The 23,608-nt window shown below is 35.8% G+C and overlaps 1 protein-coding gene across 1 annotated transcript in view; it reads right to left on the reverse strand.

The window, feature by feature from the left end:
* The window catches only part of LOC146133049 (voltage-dependent calcium channel type A subunit alpha-1-like), a 75,304-nt gene that overhangs the window by 15,252 nt on the left and 36,444 nt on the right, over window positions 1–23,608 (reverse strand). Inside the window, exons 12-35 of the mRNA XM_083397456.1 lie at window positions 19,996–20,111; window positions 19,608–19,661; window positions 19,428–19,505; window positions 17,371–17,461; window positions 16,744–16,871; window positions 16,501–16,613; window positions 15,964–16,076; window positions 14,350–14,481; window positions 14,040–14,112; window positions 11,564–11,684; window positions 11,148–11,322; window positions 10,859–11,087; window positions 10,701–10,759; window positions 10,478–10,626; window positions 9,665–9,794; window positions 9,234–9,423; window positions 9,066–9,172; window positions 8,872–8,974; window positions 8,584–8,744; window positions 8,375–8,515; window positions 8,009–8,210; window positions 6,809–6,973; window positions 6,045–6,164; window positions 5,502–5,585 (exon numbers count right to left, since the gene is read on the reverse strand). Coding sequence (XP_083253582.1) covers window positions 5,502–5,585; window positions 6,045–6,164; window positions 6,809–6,973; window positions 8,009–8,210; window positions 8,375–8,515; window positions 8,584–8,744; window positions 8,872–8,974; window positions 9,066–9,172; window positions 9,234–9,423; window positions 9,665–9,794; window positions 10,478–10,626; window positions 10,701–10,759; window positions 10,859–11,087; window positions 11,148–11,322; window positions 11,564–11,684; window positions 14,040–14,112; window positions 14,350–14,481; window positions 15,964–16,076; window positions 16,501–16,613; window positions 16,744–16,871; window positions 17,371–17,461; window positions 19,428–19,505; window positions 19,608–19,661; window positions 19,996–20,111 — 3,034 coding nt within the window. The remainder of the gene's footprint in view (window positions 1–5,501; window positions 5,586–6,044; window positions 6,165–6,808; window positions 6,974–8,008; window positions 8,211–8,374; window positions 8,516–8,583; window positions 8,745–8,871; window positions 8,975–9,065; window positions 9,173–9,233; window positions 9,424–9,664; window positions 9,795–10,477; window positions 10,627–10,700; window positions 10,760–10,858; window positions 11,088–11,147; window positions 11,323–11,563; window positions 11,685–14,039; window positions 14,113–14,349; window positions 14,482–15,963; window positions 16,077–16,500; window positions 16,614–16,743; window positions 16,872–17,370; window positions 17,462–19,427; window positions 19,506–19,607; window positions 19,662–19,995; window positions 20,112–23,608) is intronic.

Here is a 23,608-nt window from a genome sequence, read left to right on the forward strand (position 1 = left end):
TAAGTTAGCAATAAATATAGTTCGACAGGCTTCCAGCCTCCCAGGATCACATTTGGCACGTGGGCCTTTTCAAGCTGAGCCAATTTAAAAATTCTATGCCACACAACTTTTAAAATAGAGTGCAATGAATGTACGTCGTACGACTATCACGCGGCCCACAACTCCATTATAACACTAAGCTATTCAAAAGTAACTCGCGGCCCACTAAAAATGGGTCTGCGGCCCACATTTGGGCTGCGGCTCACAGTTTTGCCGACCAATGGTTGAGAACCACAAATCAAATTTGGGCTTCTTATCTTTCTCTTTAAATAGCGGTACTCTTTTTAACAAACAGCTCAGTGAAAATCATCAAAAACGATGCTACGCAACTTTACATAATGATCAATTAAAGGCTTGTATGACAATTTACTAGTTTACTAATTTTACATACTTTACCAACCGGACAGATTTACTTTTTTAATGGGATCGCCTATTCTTTAGTCAGGCCAGTGAATTTTTAAATTTGGTCAACCAGGCCCCACTAGAACTGCAAGAGGTCATACAAATATGTTTTTTTCCTGTAGGACTACAATCCAGCCATGTCCCATCGTTGTTTGCCAGGCTCCACCGGCGGGGCGCACTTCCAACATTGAAATCCACAGCTTTAGGCCAACGTTACCATGAATTTGTTTCGCAGTAGTGTCTTATAAGTAATAACATATTTACAGTCAATGTTACATATGTTTGCTAAAATATCATTTCGAAGCACATATCGCGCGCTTTCGTAACTGCTTGAGGTTTGATTGTTCAGCGCTACGATATTGTAGTGAGCTGTCATGGCCGAAACTCACTTTGATTGTGCAAGACATTTGACAGCGCGCAACGTGCAATACATAATACTTCAATCTTAAGTGACGAAATGACCAGATGTATGGTTTAAGCATAATGATAACTAAATGCATGAAAACATTGTTGTATACAATGGAATTAAGTGCAGCCCACATTTTTTAATATTTATGACTTTCTTATGACATATGGTAGAGCTGTGACTTTACGAATGCAAAACCATGTATCATTAAACTATAAGTAAACGTAAACGTGTGTAACAACTTCATATACGAATGGTGCCCATAAGCAGTGTTTTTTTAAGGTGTTTTGGGGGACCGTTTCGGTTTTCTCCAGCGGTTTCCCAAAATTTGGACTTGCAACTATAGTAAATAAAAAATATAGTGGGAACAAGATATTTCAATCGTGGATCAAACTGAAAGGTTTTGATGATGCTCTATGAATGAACGTGTTTACCCTCCATGCTGACGGAGGCATAATATGTTTGCTTTGCTCTAAGCATCCAGTAGCTATCACTGGCCGAGGCAAGTTTGCTGATGTTTACACCAGCGTACCCGCCAGACCTCAGCGCCCCTCTCGTCTGGATGTGCATCTGAGCTCGGAGCAACACCAGCAAGCAGTTAAACTGGAACAGAACCAACGTGTCTCGCTATTTCACACAAAGTATCAAGATCGTGTATTAAATAAAACCAAAACAGTGGCTGAGAGAGTACATCTAGTTTACTGGGTACTGAAAGAGAAAGTTCCTTGCAAAAACTTCCTTGCAAACACTGGTTGACCGCATTGGTCACAATGACCGGCTTTGTGACCTGCGACATACCAGTTCAACAGCAGTGACGGAGTTTATTTTGCTCATCTCCGACCATCTGACTGATCGCATCGTTGCTGATGTCAAGCAAAGCCTATGCTGGGCTACCATGGTCGACGAGACAACCGATATTGCTACTTTGCAGCAATATATTACATTTGTTCAGTACGTCAATAAAAAGGGACGCCAGGCAACTGCATTTTTGGATATCCGTCGGATAGACGCTCGCGGAGCAACTGCTGCCAACCTATTCCGACTCTGGAAAGAGGTCGCTGCTGACTACAGTCTTGATGTGGGTAAACATGTCGCTATTGCATGAGATGGAGCTGCTGCAATGATAGGCCGCCGAAATTCCCTTTCACAGAAATTGACTGCACAAAATCCGATTACCTACACAGTGCACTACCATGCGCATCGCTTAGTCCAGACGTGGAAGTACTTTTCAATTTCGCCGCTCAAGACCGCAAAACTACAAGAAATGCAAACTGTTGATGTTGATTCTTCTGCGCGAAAACTAGTCAAAGCCTGCCGTACTCGCTGGCTATCTCATGGTCAGGCTGTAATCGCAATGAAAGCAGAACTGCCTGCTGTACACGCTACGCTCCAATATTTTGCTACCGAGAAGAAAGATTGCACAGCAGTTGGTATTCTTCATTTAATTTGCTCCATATGCTTTCTTTTCACCCTTTACTTGCTGAATGCTGCTTTGGTCCATCTCAACAAGTTATCATTGTTGTTTCAAAAGGTAGTTTTCACTTTTCTCACATGCAGTCTGCACTTTCAATATGCAAAAAAGAGATTAGGAGCATTGCCAATTCAGATCAGGTTTTAAACAGCCTAAAACTTGACTGGGAGAAGATTTCAAAAATTTTACCAAGATCTTAAAATACACTTCTTGAAGATGATTTTAAACTGCTGCGATTCACCACAGAAACATACTGTGAGGCACTGCTCTGTAATCTCGAAGAACGTTTCCCTGAGCCTGAGGTACTCTCTGCTTTTCGAATCTGTGATGCTAATGATATTCCTCTTGATACCCCTTAGCGCCAGCTTTATGGGAATGATGATCTCTCGCTGCTTATCAGAAGATTTGACATTGTTCCTGCTGAACAAACCTCGAAAGTACTAAATGACTATCAAACGTTGAAAGATAGAATGACAATGCCAGAATTTGAGTTCTGCCAAGATCCCGGTGATGTCTGCAGCAAAATTGCTCGAGACAACGTATTCCAGCAAATGTTTCCAGAGCTGCATCGACTTTGCTGCATTGCATTGTCAATTCCTCTAGCAACCGCCTGGCCAGAGCGAGGATTTTCGACTCTATGTCGTGTTAAAACCAAGCAACGAAATAAGCTACTAGATATCACCCTGAATGCTCTAATCAACATTTCGATGAACGGTCCGGAGCAGCTTACTGACGAGGATGCACAAAAGATAGCTGAGAAGTGGCAAAAAACAAAGGACCGACGAACAGTGACAGTGCGAGCATTGAAGGCGTTGGAATCTGCAAACAACGAAGAAATGGAAGCTGGCGGATGGGAACGGTATTGCGAATCTGTTTTGTTGCATGAGATAGAACCTGAAAAATTTGTTCTGTGATTGTGCACTGCCAGTAGCCTAATAAATAATTCGTTTAAGCAAATATGGCTATTTTTTGGCATTTAAATGAAACACTTGCGGTCTCTTAAAACTACTTAGCGGTCACCCAAACCAAACCTTAAAAAACCCTGCCAAGTACGGCTATCCTATTTAGGTCGTACAGACTAATTTTCTAGCTAAATAACTGTAGAATCTCCAATCATCTTCGCCGCTCACAAAATATATATTTAGGGTTTACCTGATTACTCTTTCTTATATTACCAAAAATCTTTGTATTTAGCTTAACATTTTGGTAGGCTGCTGAAAATCTTCAATATGAGTAAAAAATATATTTAGCAAAACTACCTATGTTTCTGGGTCGGGGTGCGGGTATACGGCGTCTGGTAGGTGGTGACACGGGTGATTTTGTCAGTTTGAAAATTAGTATAGTACCCTTGCCGGCGTGATAATGGTTAAAATACTCGAGGCAATATGTTGTTTAAACTTCGCAAAATAAGTTATTTTGACTGTTTTGTCTATGTAAAAATGCTTTAAACACTCCTAAAAATACTTCAAAGAAAAAAAGTGCCCTAATAAAGTATTTTGGAATCAAGCTTGGCTAAAACACATCAAAAAGCATACAGAGACTGGGCCCCTATTAAAGTACATAGCTGCAATGTACAGCGGGAAAGACCCACTCAAGATTGCTCCAGCGTTTGAATAGTCTTATATTTGCTTATGTAAATAAATAAAAAAAGGATTATTTTGTAAATTGAATAAATTGTGCGAAGTGTAATAGGTTTCCGTAACTCTATGAATTTTTATACTTTTTTTGCATGCCAACGGAGTTTGTGCCGCTAATTAAGCGCTTTGTAACTACTTTTTAGTAGAAAAGGCGTCCGGCAACGCGAGCTGATTGGATGGTTTTGAAGAACATGGCGGCACACGTAGCCTATGTTTTCTGACCTTTTAAAGAGAAACAGCAATTGTATTTAAACCTTGTAGTAATATGCCCTTCAACACAAATAGATTTATTAGTGGCGCAGATTTGTACAAGTTTATTAAACAATTTTATTTTTTGGCAGAAAATGTGTCGCCGAGCCAAATTAGAGATCCCCAGGTTGAACGAAGCTGATTTGGTGGAGGGGTGTTATATTAAGTATTTATTTCATGATATGTATAAATCGTAAAGAGTAGGATTTACATGACGATTAGTTCATGATAACCGTAAACCAAATGCCATTGGCCGGTCATTGTGTTATGTGTACACAAGCGTATCCTGGGTAAAGTTATATAGAAATTAGGATGTTAGCCTACAGCTTAGCAGCACAAAATGCAGTCAAACATCGAATTTATTTTGCTGTAATGCGGTGATGAATGTTGCAACAACTAAGGGGTTTCAATTTTTTATCTAAATTTGCTGCAATAAAGTTACGCGTTCCTCAGTTAGTAGCAAGACTTTTGACGCAAACTAGTATAACACGGCATTGAACTGTTCGAGATTAGGCATGGCTTGTTATCCAATTGGATGGTATTAAACGTTTTTTCCACGACTAAAACGTCGAAAGCGAAATGAAAAAAGTAGGACAGATCACATTTGGATTTATGCATACATTTCATACTGTACAATGTTTTAAACGGGTAGTGGTGTTTAGTGTTCTACAAAACTATTTCAATGATTGCGTGCAGGGAAAATGACTTCACTTAGGGCAGATTACCTCCGGTCGAATGTTGGTATGCTGCTTGGTTTAAGAAGAAACAACATCGGTTAATAAATAGTTTGTCACAGGATTTTAACGTGTTAAGTCATATTCTAAAAGAAGCTCATTATAGTTCAAACGAAAACAATGTAAGCCTTTTGAAACCCACCAAAGTGTATCGCATTATAAGCAAAATATCGTAGATTACAAAATTCGCTTCTACGTTGTGATTTAAATCAAGACCCAAACATACGAGCGATTTCACAAAAAGCCCCAGCAAAAACCTAATGGCTGTTCACAGCCAAGGACCTGGATCCAGGATTTTATCTTTTTTATTCGAACTCGTGCCCAAATCTGCAACGGAAATCGAGTATAAGTAGATCCGAGAGATACGGCAAACGTTCGCGAGAAATTGCCCAAAAAATATATAACGTCAATTGCTCAGTATAAGGGCATGTAACAAGATATATGAAATACATTTTTTTCGTAACACGTTTCTGAGCTAAATAACACATGTTACATCTGTACAAAGGAATCAGTTTAAAGATAAACACGGCCCTACTGTTGAAGCCTTCCAAAAGGTTGCTTACCGCAATAAATGTTATCATCACATCAGCGATACTGCCTACCACTGTAATGAAGTCAAAAATGTTCCAGGCATCACGGAAATAGTTCTGCAACGTATAAATAATCTCATTTACTGCAATGGCCTACTTTTAGGTGTACCACACTTAAAATCTATTGAAAATGTTACAAAACCATAATTAAACTTATATAGAAATCAAAGTAATACGTGTTTATTTATTGTAATCTATAGTCTATCTATAAGTATGCTACTTGTTATAAAAATGTTTGGAAAAAAACAACATAAAGCCACTCAACGACAATATCATGCACAACTTTTACAAAATTGTATTCTATTAAACTACATTACGCTTGATTAATGACCTGAAATTAAAGGTGTTTATCGGGTTGTTAATAAATTTATTTAATCTAATAAATCGATATGGTAGGTGACATTTTTATCATTTCATTTTCTATCTGTAAGATAAAACAAAAATTGTGGATGTACTGAGTTAAAAGAAAACTAAATTTTAAACGAAAAACGGATTTAAAAAAAAAAATTAACCTACAATAGGTTTGAGACCGATAAGCTTTAAAGCACATTCTATGGTGAAGAGAGCGGTGAAGATGAAGTTGGTGTAATCCAGCGCTTTGTCATAGCCGGGCGTATGGGCGCTCCTCCATCGATCCTAATATTCGTGCAATACACAACGACGATCAAAAGCAGTAGACTCATGAAACTAATAACCTCGCAAAACTTATTATATACCGGTGAAGGGAGACAGTTTAAAGGATTAATATCAAACCTAGGGAATATTCTAATATCTCAAGTTTAACAGGTTCAATGAAACAAAAATCTGTTCTAAAGGAATAGTGGAAAGGGTGCGACGTTTCCTATTGCATTTAGCGACAAACATCATGCAAAACAACGAATAATCAAAACAACGAATATACAATAGAGCAATATATTCAGAAACTAGTTACCAGTGGACCATAAGCAAACATTTTTATAAAACATTCGAGGCTAAATAGTGCGGTGAAGACAATGTTGAGTTCATGGAGGGCACCTTCGTAGGCCACGCTCATATTGTTGTACTAATGTAAAAAAATGTTTTTTGTTTATGTCGAAATTAATTTATATGTTATAAACTAAGAGATTGACATATAATCGGTAAACGTGTAGATATAAATTTTGCGCTAAACTTTATTAATATAAACATGAGTTATGTAGAGCGAACCGACCGAATGTTTGCTAGAAAACAAATTAAAGAAAAAAATTAAAAACAAAAATAAATACTGATGTTTGTGTGTATGTGTATATGTGTGTACATACCTTAAGCATAAGTACGACGGTGTTGAGTACAATAAGCGACATGATTATCCATTCAAACACGGGGGAAACCACAATTTTCCAAACGTGATACTGCAGACTGTGGTTGTTATCGGGCATAAATCGTGTCAGAGGTTTCGAAGAAATAGCAAAATCCAAGCAGGCTCGCTAAAAATATTATAGTTGCTTTACCAACAGTTTTGTAACAGTTATAGAAGCTAATAGAAACACTAACTTATTTTTTTCGACACAGCCTTTTAAACATGAAAAAAGGCTCAAAAATAAGGTGAACTTTATGTTAATTTATTTATTAGTAAACGGAACGTGATTTTGCCATCGTCCGTTCAATAGATTCAAGCATTGCCGCAAAACAATAGTGCGATTGTCCCCAATCTTTCAATTTAGGCAGGACCATAATATGAGATATATGTGTTATCCTATAATTGCACTACTTTATATATTATCCCGAAGGGAAAAATGTTTCGGTAGATAAATACTGATTGGCCAGATGATTGCCACATGCAATTATTGTGATAAAGCAATTCCTAAAGCGGGATAAAATATATCAGGAAAGTTTAATAACAACTTCATAAGGCGCGCAACTGCAATTCTGTAATTAAAGTACCTTACTAGACCTGGCCTTCTACTTGGTAATAATTATGACCGTTTCATTTGGGTTAATTCGGAACTGTATCGTAACCACAACTTATGATTATTGCGTAACTTGAATTTCCCAACATAGTGATGAAGGTTGTAATTTGTTATCGATTTATAACAATTTTTATTAGAACTACATCCAATTATAAAAAGCGCATCATATTGCTTTAAAAGCGCGTTAGCTAATATTTTCTTACATCTTCATTAGCTTTTAAATAAAAAAAAACATTTATGTAAGCAAATTTAGAGCGGGGATATTTTCGTACATTTTACTGTAAATTTTTCTGCATCTGTACACATTTGGGCGTTCACCCTTTGTTCCTAAAAGTGCATTACCCCAAAGAAGCAGGCAGATAATAGAGCTTCTTTAACCGTACACAGAGTCGCTTTACCCAGTTGATATTGCTCGTTGAGTATATTTACAGTTTACTGTCAGTACATACGATAGCGTAACGCTTTTATATTTGTAAAATAAAAAGTATATCAATCAATCTTTACCTGAACATTCAAACGCTTATTGATTGCTACTTAAATAATTAATTTTACCTCGTTTTTTTCGAGCGAGCAATTCGACATAGCACGGTCTCCTTCATCCTGGAATGTGATGATGATAAAAGCAACAAAAATATTTACAAAGAAAAACGGGAAAACGATGAAGAAAACTATGTAGAAAATGCTCAATTCCATTCGATAACCTGGTTGTGGACCCATTCCTTCGTAAGTTGATTCAATTGAGTGCCATAACACGCTAATAAGACAAGAAGCCATCATTTTATGAGATTATGGTAATATATATGGTTATGGTTAAAACAAATAGTGCGGAGTAAACCCCAATTAAAGCACGGACAATTGTACTGAATATTTTGTAAAAGCATTTATAATTTAAATTGAGTATAAACACAGCACACTTACTCTGGCCATCCTTCGCCAGTAGAAATTACAAACAAGGTAAGAAAAGAGAAAAGTACATTGTCGAAATGAAAATCACGTCTTAACCATTCCCTGTTAATCCTATGAATAGTTCCGTCTGCGTGGAGCGCTGTGTATTCACCTCTGTATGACAACATATCCATTAGGCTTGTACGAATCTAAATTCTGATAAAAAAAGTCGGAATACGTACTTGCAGTCATTTTTGAAATGTTTCGTTTCATCTGTACAGTAGAAAAACTTTCCCTTAAACAGCTCTACAGCAATAACAGCAAATATAAACATAAACAACATATAGACGATAAGGATGGTGGCAACGTTTCGAAAGGCGTTAACCACGCATAAAAAGACAGCCTGAAAAATAAAGAACAATGACTGACGTGTTGGGACAATTTGATTTATATAATTAAATATACATGTTACATAAGTTACAGGATTGCAAATATAAGAATCAAATAAAGATAAATTTAAGGCATTTTACCTTTAACTTTGGCAAACGTTTAATTGTCTTAAGTGGACGCAATACTCTAAGTACACGAAGAGATTTAATGACACCAAGGTCAAGCTGTGGATTGTCCGACGCTCTGCATTAAAACATATTCGAGTTGTTGAAAGCAGTACTGTGCTGCGATGAGCAAATTGTAATTTTACTATAGGAACAAAAAGTTTACATACGTTAGCGCAAATCCAATTAAAGCGCTGCAAACTACCACAAAGTCCAAAATGTTCCAGAAACTGTGAAAATAGGATCCTGGATGTAGCACAAGGCCCAAGTCAATCATCTATTAAAACAACGTTTAGCCAAAAAAATCGAACACTAAAAGGGGCAAACAAAATATATACCTTCATGACCATTTCAAAGGTAAACACAGCGGTGAAGATATAGTCGAAGTACTTAAGGACATTATTTCTCTGTGAGTCTTTAGTGACTGGATCTTCTGTGGCTAAGGTCAGGCTGCTCAAAATAATAATCACTAAAATTGTGGTCTCAAAGTAACGGAGGTTGACAATGTAGTGACAAGCCAACCGAATTCTGTAAAAATGGGAAAAGAAAATAGTTAAAGGAAAATCGAGTTAATAATTTTTGTTTTACATTCGGCCTCTTACACACCCAAGTGTGTAGCCTTCCTAATCGCGCGGCAACGTTGTGCCATACAAAGAAAGCATGAAAAGTTTCTCTTACGACGTAAAGCATTTACGTAGCGCAACTCTATAATGTATCTTTTCATACAATACTTACAGTGAGTAAAACCAACACTAAGCTAAACACTTACGGATTATCAGAACTAAAAATGAACATGGAACTGTAAGGAAGCACAGGTTTTGGGCCGTGCTCATTGTCTTCGTTACCGACGATCCCAGCCTCAGCATCACCTGTAGTCGCCGCACTTGCACGTTCAAAATCTGACAAAAACATATTTATAGCTAATAATTCATTCAGGGATGGCCAAACAGAGGCTTCCGAGCCGCATTGGACTGGGTAATCAGTTTTATTGAGCTCTTACGTTAAGGCTGTATATCTTAGCATGTTTCGAGAAATCTTGACAGACTTAAAACGCCGAGCATCCATTGCTGTATGATAACATCTGAGGGCGGAGGATTTTGCCGTATTACACTTGAATGTATTTATGCTACATTTTCGTTGTGCGCGAGGCTTATTTTATGGCTTACGCTTTTATCCTGATCATGTTTCTCTTTTTCATTTTTCTATAATCAAGTCGATAGATTTGAGAAACTTTGAAAGCGTGGTGGCATTTTTTAAAGAAATCCTGCATTGTGAATAAAAATCGCTAAACGTAGTCTAGGCTATACGCAGCAATATTCTTAGTGTGAAACATTTATACTTAAATCTAGCTGAGCAAAGGTATGTGTGTACGACTGTAAGTATTGCTTTCTGTCCATGTGTGAGGTGTGGCTCTTTGCATTTAACTACGTAAAAATGTGGCTCTTGGACACTGATTGATTGACCATCCCTAGGCTGATTATTACGCCTACTAAACCACTTTACTACTATAAAAAATCACAAATGGCATGACCCCAAATAGAAACAGAGTTATCAATAACTGCTATAGAATTTAAATAGTTACCTGTCAATACGAATGTTGACAAAGTAGTATGTGGTTTGTTAGTTTGCAAATTGACGCCATCGATGGATTGACTTGTCACCTCAGTAATCTGATTATTTATGCTGTTGGTTTGTGGCTGATTTCGTGTTAAGTAATTTGGACCTATTTGGCTAAATTAAAAATAATGTTTCAGATGAGTAAAATATTTGACTTGTTAGTTTAAATTAATAGAAAAAAAGCTTACTCGGCAAACTTTTCCGTGCTGATGATTTTTGCAGGTGACGAATGCAGGCTGTAAATATTCTGTAACAATATTGCATGGAAATGCCTCTCTCAATTTAAAATATTATTAAGTCGGAAAAATTAAAACTATATAAACGGATTTGAACGACAACAATTTACCTTTTTCTCAGGTGAGTGTTCTTCATTTTTATATTTTACGTTGCTGGCGATATCGAAATATTTGCCACTTCTTCTCTCACCGGGAACATACAAGTCGTCATCACTGTCGTCATCAAACGGCCCGTTGCCGTCACGCTTAGTCAGCGCTACACGTTGATGACGTAACTCAGTCTGTCGCCGATCCCAAATCGCACGAGACTTCACATTGTTTCCTAAGTCACCCGAATTTCTAAAAAGCATTTGAAAAATAGACTAATATTGTAGATTCTATTTAATTCATAGTCCTTACATTTGGTTTCTTATGTTTTCCATTGAACCTGGACTAACTGATTCAATCTCACGAGCAACGCGGAGGGCCTTCTTGGCCTCCTTTTCACCTTTTTCCTCTTCTTCATCTTTAGCAAGCTCTTGTGCGTTCGCTAGATTGTCGACGGCAATAGCCAAGAAAACATTTAGCAGCGTGTCTGATTATTCAGTTGGATTACATCAAGTAGTTAGGATCAAGTCAAGTAAAACAATGTTAGTTAAACTTAAAAAATAGATTACAAATTGCGGCATATATCGCAGTTGCGCGATCTTTATTTATAATAAATTAAAAATGATACTTATTAAAAAACAGTACGATATAACGACCTTAAAAATTATGCGAAAACTTTTCGTTAGTTTTACAGAAAAAGCTATGAGTTTGAAAAACAAATAGGATACAATTTCCGAACAGAACCAAAAATACGAAGTACAACGACCAGGGTAACCCTCCATTGTCCACACCACCGGTGGCCCGCACTCCATTGTACATGACCACATTCCAATCTTCTCCTGTTAATATCTGAATATAAATATAGTAAGATACCCGCCTAGTTTATATAATTAAATTTAGAATGTTTTATATAATTAAATTTAGAATGCAATCAAGTAGGTACGAGTACTATTTGATTTGAACTATTCCATAGGTTACGTTTTTTAAGTAAACTTTCAATCTACTTACCATGTCTAAAACACGTTTATTAAAGTTTTGTGTGCACTACAAAGAAAAAAATACAAAAACTAATGCTCTTAACCCTAAAATAACTTAAAAATACGAAAGCTAAAAAAAACTTTTCATAAATAAACATTCGGAACTGGATCTAACAAAATATCACATCATTAAATAAACTATAAACTACCATCTTAACCTAAACCGCAAGCATGCTAAAATTATACTTGCCACAAACCGAAAAGAACAATGCCAGAACTGATTCACAGTTTTTTGATCAACAGTAACAATTCGAGGCATGGTTTAGAATTGACGGAAAACACAGTTCAAATAACATTTTATTAGTATGAAATAGAGCTGGTAAATTTTACCAGAAATTAAAAGAGGAAACAAGCTCCAGCAATAAGACCGAAATATGCAAGTCATCAACGGACGAAAAATATATTTTGCCCAACATCAAATCCCTGTCCATAGCTTCATTACTAACTCCCCTAACAAAAATTCCACTCCAAATGTAAATTATAACTCCACCCATTATCCACTTCTAACCTTAAATAAGGGCTAACAGCCGATAACTAAATAGAAGCGCTCAAACGGCGCTATTTAAAAACTTTTAAACTTGGGCGTCGAAATCTAGATACCAAAACGGCCGCTACAAGCCCGTTTCGGGGTGACATTTCGCACTCGCCCAGTCGCCAATGCGGCTTCGCTCTTTCGTACCATAAAGAAATACGCATTTGTTGTATTGGAAAAAAATGAATCATAATATTGCGATTAGTATGTTTTTTTAATTTTTGATATATATTTTTGCCAAGTTTAAAAATGTAAAAGCATTTTTTTGTTTCTCTAAACATATTTTGGCTCAATTGAACCAAATAAATGCGTTTTTGCAAATCGTGAGATTGAGATGACCCATCTTTGACTGCATATTTGAGCACGAGTTCGCTCTAGAACACCATGGTTTCTATAATTACTTGTTGTATGGCGCTAAGTTACGTCCTAGTTTTGTAACGATTTTTTTATAAAAACATTTAATAGTCCCCCCAAACAAAATTATCTAGGTCTGCCCCTGGTTGTCCACACTAAAAATGTAAACCTCACACAAAAAAATGAGTAACTGGATATCCGTTTATATTAACTCAATTATGTGCAACCGACAGAAAGGAATTACCCTTGGTATAAAACCTAATTAATATTTGATCAGGGTGCGTGAGGGGGGGAGGGGGGGCTTCGAAAATGTAATTTTTGGCCATTCAAACGAAATAAATGCGTTTTTTGTGCTTAGCGCGATTCGTCTAACCCTAACCTTCAATAAAATAAACGAACTGTGTGGTGTTATTAATTCTGTGGGGTGTTATTAACCTACTTCTTTATGATGTCACGTTTCAATGTAAATTTGTGACGCCATGTTAGGAATTGAATTTGTGACGTCATCTCAAAATAATTTCAAACCACCCCAAACAAAAAATCTGGATCCGCCCCTGCACGCGACCCTTCAAATTTAGACAGCGCAAATGCACTAAGAGTCTTTCAAAAATATATCTAAAATTGTCACGAGTTCTATACGGTAAAAATGAAAATTGTTCACGTAGAACGCGCCTACAAAAAATTAACTATTTAAAAAAACAGAACACAATTGCCAAAAGTTTGTGTTGTGTAAAACGCTTTTTACAGACTGAGTCTATTAGTGAACAAGTTCATATACGCCGTTGCTCTTAAAGTTTTATGTCAAGACCGCTCTAAAACCTGGGCTTTACTCGTATATTGGGAAACACATGTTTTTCACTTGCAAATGACATAATTGTTAGTCTATGGGTGATTTAATTTTCTTGCTTTGTACATATTGCTCACTAACTTGTTCATTTTCATGCGAAGCACAATATGTAACTTTTTTAAATTGATAAGCCACAGTTGAAAAAATATTTATTTTACTTATATAATAAATTTTATTATAAGGTCGATTCGACACAGTGGAGTTTATGTCATGGGTGTGCAACCTTGACAACAAAATGCTCCAATATGATTTTTTAAAGAATTTATCTAGCGTAATATACTACCTAATATAACAATAAATTTGATCAATCCAAGTACAAAAACAATTCTAAGCATTCAGATTAAGTCAACAACAAATTTTAATTATTTAAGTTAATACAAAACAGAGGAATACAACAAGTGGGAAAAATATTGATAGAAGATCAACAAGCATACCTGAAATACAGTGAGAATTGCACTTGGAAACGAATCAAAATTTGAATTTGGCTTTCCCTCGTCGAAACTAAACCTACGCAACAAACAGTATTCGCTTTTAGGTGACGTCATAATCAGATATTGGAAGGTCACAGTATAGGGTATAAATAATTCATGTCAGTCTTACATTAGCAACGCACAATACCAGAGATGAATATAAACGGGTAACGTTCGTCTTCCCGTTTGGGTAACGTGGTTAGCCTACCATTTACATTGACAATATATATATATATATATATAGTTTTTTAAACTATAAAAGTTTCTTTATTACCTTCCTCCAAAGATTTGCATCCCAAGAAGAGCAAATACAACCAAGAAAAGAAATAGTAGAAATATAAGTGAAACAATTGATCGTAATGAACTCATTAAGGAAACCACCAAATTCCTCAACCCAGACCAAGCGCTATGAGACAAAAATAAAAATAAATGAAAAACGCTCAATAAGGTAAGATAAAAACGTACAAAATGATTAAAATAGGTTGGTAAGATATTGCACTAAACATTTTTTGCTTACAACTAAGCTAATTAAATTCTATCAGGGACAATAAGTAGTATAAAAAGCAATTACTGTGGGCATATTTGTCTCGAAAATATAGAGCAGTGGTTCCCAATCTTTTTGATCTCGCGAACCCCTCTTCAGTTTTTGGAAATTAAAGTTAGTAAGACTTTTATTCTAATAGGCCAAAAAGTTCCTTTTTGTAAATGGATTATTTTAAAATCTGAAACTAAACGTATGTAAACAAAGGCCAAGGATTTATTTGAAGTCACTAATATTATTTGATGCGGTTTACTTCTTAATTTATTAGACGGGAAAATATCGTTATAGAGAAGTCATTTGTAATAAAAAGTTGTTATGGAGTTTAACATTAGGTCTGTGATTTCGTAAAATGGCCATCATTTTGTGCATAAAAAATATATGACCAGTATTGCCTCAAATATGACGAAACGTTTAGTTTTCAAAGGTACGTAACGCCTTAGCACACAATTTAGAATCGTGCATTACTCGATCACTTGCATTTATCAAGATGACTTCAGATAGTTGTAAACAGTCATTAAACCTACAACATTTAACAAAATTAGCGCTTAGGGAACAACAAACTTTGACTTAATATACTTGGAAGATATAGCATTTATGAAGAGCGGAGTCCATGCGGCGCTAGCCAACGGATACAAAAATTTCTGTTTGAATAAGGTAACTGGCTCCCTGTGCAGTCTTATCTAATTCAGTAGAATTCTGCCTTTTTTCCCTTGGAAAACCTGGCTTTTGGGTAAAGGTTAAAATGTTTACCTTCTGCCTTACGCAATTTTAATTGTGGCGGCATCTGCTTCCTAGTGAAGGCAGTTTGTCAGCGGACTGGGCTCAGACCTTTACTGACTTGCTCACAAATTTCCGGCTTATTTCTTGGTCAATGGAAAGAACCGAGTCACAACCCTTCCCTACTTTCTTTACTTTTACTTACTTTGTCTTAGTTAAGTTCACCATTGGTGGAAACATGAATACAAAATAATGTGCAATAAAAATATAAAAATAAAATATAAAGCGCCTTAATTGGTATTGTTTATCTAGTAGTTAGTTTGCCAAAATTTGTAATAGAGCAGTTGTGTTAAAAATACACACAAAAAATCAATCCGTTTTTCTGATCCCGAATCCTTGTCAAACAATCCACTGCTTTGTTTAGCCAACTCACTTAAACTCATTTTTCGTTGTAGCTAAAACCGATTGGGCAAGTAATTTACAATAGAGTGCATACTACGTTATAATCAACAATGCAGAGTTAGTTTGTTTTCTTTATGTTGTTTTTAAGTTGTTAGTTTACCACATCAAAATAGTATAACGCCACACCCATGTCGACCCCAGTTTAGAAACCACTGGTATAAAACATACCTTGTAAACTTGAATATACGCAAAAGACGAAGTGCCCTAAGGACACTTATACCAAATGATGCTTTAGGGCGCATCACCGACCAGATGATCTCAAACACTGAACCTATTATCACCTGTAATATATCAAAATAGCATGTGTTACACGATTAATTATTATCATTGACTTCATAATGTTTTATAAATGAGCGACAAATATCGTAGCTTCATTTTGAAAAAAAGAACAAAATTCAAATTATGAGTCAGGACAGAATTTGAACAAACCATTGTTTTATTTGTGAGCATTGTAACAGAGAGAAGTTTAGGCCTAATTGTTTCAAGCAGTATTTTTTAGCAATAGTTTGACTTGGATTAAACAACATATATGTTACTCTTTAATATTTTAAATCGATTTTTAAAATACATTCATAACATAAGGTACGAAGGAGCGGATACAATGAGTTTTCGTTTGTTTTGCAGTTATTATTGATTATAATCCTGCTTGGGAAACTGAACACAATATGTGATTATTATGTGAGACAATACAATATCAAAACTTACCACAAAGTCAAATATGTTAAACGACGAACGAAAGTAAGTCCTCGGTCCTAGTCCATATATTTTAATCAAAATTTCTGCCGAAAACAATCCGAGAAAGACGAATTCGGCATAATCTAAACAAATTACATTCTGTTTCGTAAAAACCGAGCCGAAGGCTACATAATAGTAAATTAAAACAAAATACAAAGTGACAGTTTTAATATTTGTTTTAATATTATACCAACAATCACAATTTAGACTTACACAGAAAATCTTCCCACCACTCGGGCTGGCCATAATGCACACTGGAGAGGAATGCTGTGTTGAGCAGCACAAGACAAAGAACCACCCAGTAAAATATGGGCGACTTTACAAGATGACGACATTTAATTCTAAATACAGGATGTATGAGTATGACCAAGCACATTATTTCTGAAGGGGCCTTAAAATACGCTACTGTTAAATAACTTTATTGACACAATCGCTCTGAAAGAAGGATACCTTCAAGATGCAAATAAATAACTAGAATGTTGTCCTATTAACGCGTGTCACTTATCAGGGCAAAAAATGATGTAGCCTATATAGGACTATAGATTAAACTTATGGTGTGGTGCAATATGTAATATAGTAAACTAAACTTACTCCGCGCAGTTAACTTATTTTAACAACCTTTTGTTTGTTTGTTGCCCCTTGGCACTTCTTTACTCGGTTAGCGGACCCCACTTTGGAGACCATTATATTACACAATTATGCTCTTGATTGTCTTCAGAGCAAAATCTATTTAAGGGTATTTCTTGGACGGCCTTTATTTGTGGCTATTTTAGTTAATTAGCGCTATCGATAAATAATAATTAGTATTAGTAAAGATTTCCACGTTTGCACACAACTTACCTAAAACGCTTTTCCTTACGGGTTATCCAAACCTTCCATGAATTTTCCGGTTTAGAGTTGGGGTTAGATCGAGTAAATGGGTTACCAGTGCCTGAATACAAATTTAAATACCTAATGTATAATTTAGAATAGATTTTTTGTGGCACATAATAGTATTCCGGACAAGTTATACTTTCAAGTTGAAGTAAATATATTGTGAGGTAACTTTTAATCAACAAATCTACTTATTCACCATTGTTTAAATCCAACAGAAAGGTAGAAAATTACATGTTGATGATACACATGTGTATAATCATTTTGCCCTACCAAAGTCGTAATAATAAACGGTAACAGAACATTTATTTAAATGAAAGTGTTAGGGAGTGGGCTTTCGGAAAATCGATACCGAAATCAGTCAGGCCATTTAGGCTAGACGTGCTTTAAAGAAGTGCTTGCCTCTCTCGTATACCTTTACAAGTTGTTAATTTCTGTATACTAAGCTTAAAACAAAGCAACATAATAAATACTAAAAAGTATTATTTTACAATCGTGGTATACACTGCTAATATTGTATACCCTTCGTACACCTTAAGTCAGTGCTTCTCAACCTTTTTTTCGCGGCGACCCAAATATTAAGCGTAAGTATGACAACTAAGCTTTGGCGACCCAATTGTTTTTTCTTGTAAGCGAACAAAAAATTGACATTAGCATTTCGAATTTTAATAATTATTATAAGACATTATTTTAATTTTCCAAATTCAGAAATCTTTCTCAGAACCAATCTCAATTAGTATAAACATGTGAGCTAGTGCAGTCGGCGACCCAACCAAATCAAACAGCGACCCAATTTTGGGTCGCGACCCATAGGTTGAGAAGCATTGCTTAAGTCAATTGTATACCTCAATTTTAATTCGGTATATTATACATTGTTACTCGGGTATACGCTATACAGCAGGGACGTGCAACCTGCGGCCCGCGGAACCAAAATATGTGGCCCGCGGTGTGCTTTGGTTTTTGGCCCGCACCACTAAACATTCAGGTAACTGTTAAAATATTTAAACTTCCTGACTGTTTCTTAGTCTAGGTCGCCTTATATAGCATGTACATTTTTAGTTTATTAGAATTAGAATAGAATGTGACCTGCTAACATATTAGAATAGAATGTGACCTGCTAACAAAATAAAACTACAAAATGTGTTTTGGATGCTGTTGCTGAAAGTGTACAACTTTGTGTGAAAGTGAATTGCACTGAGCGCTGCAATTGTTTTGTTCTTGAAATGCTTTCGAATAGCTACTTAAGGCCATGTAAAGAAAGCTTATCAAAAATGTCCGTTTGATCTTTGTCGCTCATTTAATATGTAATTTTTTATATTCAATTTCAATGTTCATGTGAGTTGTTAAAAAAATGAAATAAATTTCTCTGCGCAGCGCAGCTAAAAAGTAGTTTTTTTACCGCTAAAATCTCGATCTAAATAAGTTTCCACAGCTGAGAAAATTAGTCGCTTTCAAGGTTGCATTGTTCGGTTCAACGTAAGTGTGTGAGCAATTTTTTTTGTGGTAATCACTAACACAGTGGTAGGCCAACTGTGGACCGCGAGTTATTTTTGAATAGCTTGGTGTTATCATGTACCATAGTTGTTGGCCGCACGATAGACGTACATTCATTGCACTTTATTTTAACAATTGGTGTGGCATATAATGTTTTAAATTGGCTCAACTTGGAAAGACCCACGTGCCAAATGTGAGCCTGTAAAACTATATTTTTTGCCCACTTATGTAAACTCTATGTAAACGCAAATTTTTTAGAATATTTAACCTTAAAACCAAATATCCCCCTGAATCCGCCACTGTTTACGTAGTGGTTTTACGTAGTGGGCCTTAAAGTAGCTCTAAAAAGACTACTTTGGGCCGCAACAAAAAGTTGGCCGACCACTGCACTAACAGGTAGACGACGCGATATGCAAGTGGCCCGTGGTCTAATCCGAATACACATATTTGGCCCGGCAGTATGAAAGGTTGCTCGCCCCTGCTATACAGTATACCCGGTTAAAGAGGACTGATCTAAAGTTACCACATACTTGAAATATTTGAATAAGAGGTGGAATCAGAATTAAGTAGATCTGCTCGACTTCTTCTGTAAGCTTTGCGACGATGGGCTGCAACATATTACAATTTCGGGTAACTATTTAATGTTTTTCTTACCACAATGTAGGTTTATATAACTTTGCATAAAAGTAACTCGTATAATTGAAACTCACCTTCCATTGCGGACTTTTCAAAATCTCGATCTTCTTCAGCCAAAATAACTTCCTCTGTTTTACAATAATATCCGAATTAATTTAAAAAAATAAAAAATAGGTGTTAATAAGGGCAAAAATATTTTTTGACTTGGCAAAAAAGTCAAAAGTTGCCAAAATTTAAACGTTATTCAAGTCAAAATCATTTACAAATTGCACAAAAGTCGTTCACAAAGTTAATAAAAACTGTAATGAGCTTTTCTAAGTTGTCGTTCAGTTTAACATTTTAGTACAATTGAGTTTTCAATAACATCCAACGACATGTTAACTGTGTTATGTATTATGTCTTTATTATAGCATACGCGAGCAGGAGTTGCCAAATGTATTAAATAGTAACTGTTTTAATTACCTGCTTTTTGCATCCACTCTAGGTATCCGTCAAGCTCCCGATCGAGTTGTTGTTTTTTTCGAACTTTAAGAAAAGCTAAGCGGTTTTCGACGCGCTCTCGCTCTTTCGCAAACTCCCTTTTTTAAATAAACAATTAATTTTTATTACAACTTTTTCATCTATTTACTTTTATTACAATTTTAACTATGCGAGTATAAACCAGTGGTTTCTAACCATTTTTCAAAAATTACCCTGTGCCTTGCGCCCTTTAAATAGTAAATTATTATTGTATCATTAATTGTAGAAGTGAGTGCCTTGTAAATCAACCTGTATTGCGTTCAGGTAACTTATACCTTTCCGGATTCTTATGACCTTAAAAGCATCAAACGAAAACGCCCCAGTTGATTTGGCTTAATACTGAACTGTTTACGATATTAGGTAATATGATAGACTTTCAACTTGTCGTGCTAAGAGGCGCAACTATTTTCTGTCTATGATTAGCCGTAGCAAACTTTTTTGAGTAAATATAGCCCAAATTGTTTGTAAAAAGGCAAATATAAATAAAAAGGTTTCCAAACATCAATAAAAAGTGTCCAAAGCTGTAGCTGCTCAAATAACTGCAAATCGCAAATATTTGCCGCCAAGCAGGCAACATCCGATATTTTAAATCACTTTACAAAACTAGAATATTAAGGTGAAGCTAGTGCCCACCTAAGGATGTGTTGGCGCCCCCTAGGGGGCTGCCGCCTCGGTTAAGAACCACTGGTAGATAAAACATTCTATTTTACACGTGTTCTTTTCATGCACGAAAGTCAAAATACAGTACATAGATTGACTTACAATAGTATGTACTTCATGCTTATCTACAAACAACAATTGCCAACAACATGCTAAAATCAGTAGGCCTACTAAAATATTAATTTTGTTGTGTCCATGCGTACAATTAAAGTCCTATATAGGACAACCTGTATAGGCAAAAGCTATACGGTAAAACTTTATTCTTTAAATTTTTAAGGTAAAACTTTGATTAAATTTTTTTGATGTTAGTTCATTAGCACTGGAAATCGCCCAGATTTTAGTAGACAAACAGCATACTTGTTTTCAAAACCAAATAATGATATCATTAAAAAATATGAAAGTACGTTTAGAAAAATTAATACATTTAGACACATCATATTGTTGTTAGTTTAACTAAAGAAATTCCGAAAAAAACAATCGAACGTTTTTGTATAATCAGGTTTGTGCAGCAAAAGCTTAATATGATGTTAAGCCATAAGACCGAATAACACCAATGTCGCATAGGCTAAGGCAGAGTTACGAACAAGACCAACTATAGGAATATTGGTTAATAAACTCTAAACCAAATAGCTATACTACTTTAATTCTAACTATAAAGGGACTCATTCTACTGTACTGACGATGTAAATCAATTACAACTGCAATAAGCGCGATAATTTGTCAAATATACTTAAATTTGCGTGGTTAAGCAAAATTAAACAATCCATCAAGCTGTGGGCTCTTTATCACAAATGTCCACATAAATTGTAAGCCTCGTGTTATAGCCCATATTTATAAAAATGAAAGTGACACATAAAATGCAACCAAATAGTGATGTTACCGATAGCGTAACATTTTCGCCAGAGGGCGCTGGTTGTCCCTTGACTGTTTGCTGTTAAATATGACCGAAATGGGATAATTAAATGCCAGGTACCGATCCAGGGGGAAATTAGGCCACATGACCCCGCCAAAGTATATTTTTTGCCAATTTTACTAGGTAAGTACAAAATATTTTCGCGCTTCGCGAAAGTACGGCGCCTTTAGGCCTAACAAAATGACTTGAAATAGGCAAAACATACCACATAATCGAAAAAGGCTCAATTTATTTCCATTTAGGTTATTAAAGTTGGCGGCTTACTGTCTCGTTGCTGGAGCCTGAGCACACACCTAAAGAGCAGCATTTTGCTCCGGAACAACAGGTTGCCGAACAGTGTTACAGATAATTCCGCATTAGATATGTTACTTTATAGCAGGGGTCAGCAAATAGGGGGTCGCGGGACCATTAAGTTTGGGTCGCGAAAGCCTTAATACATTTAATAGCGGCCTATATTTGGTAAAACTTCAATTGCTTCCATGAGTACACTGAATTATATAGAACAGAGCCGTATTACTTTGAGCGCGACTATAGCATTGTTATCCGAAATATATGCACTAAGCCACGCAAAATGTTGTAAGGTCTTCGTTCGATCTGTTGAGGGGAAAAAGATTGCAATCCAACACTATATTTGGCTTACCGAAACACCAAACTAATCTGCTTAGCCGAAATCTAGGTTTACTTTCTAGTATGTGTTTTTAAAAAAACTCTCTTCTACTGTTCCGTCCGTTTTCTGTAACCAAAGCGTCGTGAGCACGTTGCACTCTATAGAAGTAAAATATGCAAACTTAAACCAGATAAATATTGTTTTATTTGCCTTACGCGATATGTAATGAGCATTTTTGTCATTAACATTACAATTTTTGCTAACATAAACTGCTTAACCATGTTATGCAGTTTTTCTCAAACTTTCACGATATAATTAAGCTATCATAAGACGCTTTGCGCGATCTTTATGTGGTTAATGCGTTTCTATACACCTATGGGACACTAACATGTAGAAAATGCATGTAGAAAGAAACCTATAGGTTTGCGGAAATATATTTTTGCGTGGTCAAGCGTCGTCCATCATTTTAAATGAAAAGTTTTACTCAAAACCCGATGCAGGAAATCTAGTTGCGCTTGGCGCATTGAGTTAAGCTGGAAAAAGCAGGGTTATTTATTGTTCTTGCGTTAAGCTGTCGCATTTTGGCTTAATTTTGTAACATCATGTCTCAAAATTTATATTGCCCCATCAAAAATCCTTAGATCCACGTATAAAATATTGAGTTCCCAAAAGGATTGTGAGACGTCGGGCATTTTAATGAGTCGCGCCAAAAATCTATACAAACCTTGCCAGTAATTATTGCAGTAAGCTAAGTAGCGGACGGGGGGTTGAAGGGGTTATGGCGAGAAGTTGATGGGGACCCAAGGGAACACATATTGTTTGCTAAACCATATTTGTCATCGCTATGAAACACCACAAGTAGTACAACTCAAGACTTCTTTTCAGTTGTGTTACAGAACCTTTTCTCTTTTAAAATGAACAAAACGAGAAACACATATTAGTCTTAATAAATCGAGATACAATAAGTTACTGCGGTTTGTTAACAAAGCTATTTGTTAAGTATTTGGGTCGCGAGACCTTGGTACTAATAATTTTGGGTCGCGCCAAAAAGTGTTTGCGTACCACTGCTTTATAAGTCATTTTTTTCTTTATTTAGTAAGCTAACAAAACAATAAGACACTAGTATCAATAATTTTTTATGAACCTCGTCTGTGAATTTCGCAATTTTTCTAAATTTGGAAAAAAATTGGCTCATGACCACTCTCAATATATTTAACTATGTGAACTTCCGTATTCGGAAAAGAATTAAAGGGTGACCCTAAATTTTCGATCCATGGGTTGACAAAACACTGCTAAATGTGTTATCGTATATGCTACTTTATAGGTCATTTTTGTATAAATTCATAAAACATTTTTTGTATAATTCATGTACCTAC

The sequence above is a fragment of the Ascidiella aspersa genome, chromosome 9 (genome assembly GCF_963924565.1).
Source record: "Ascidiella aspersa chromosome 9, kaAscAspe10.2, whole genome shotgun sequence".
Lineage (NCBI taxonomy): Eukaryota > Metazoa > Chordata > Ascidiacea > Phlebobranchia > Ascidiidae > Ascidiella > Ascidiella aspersa.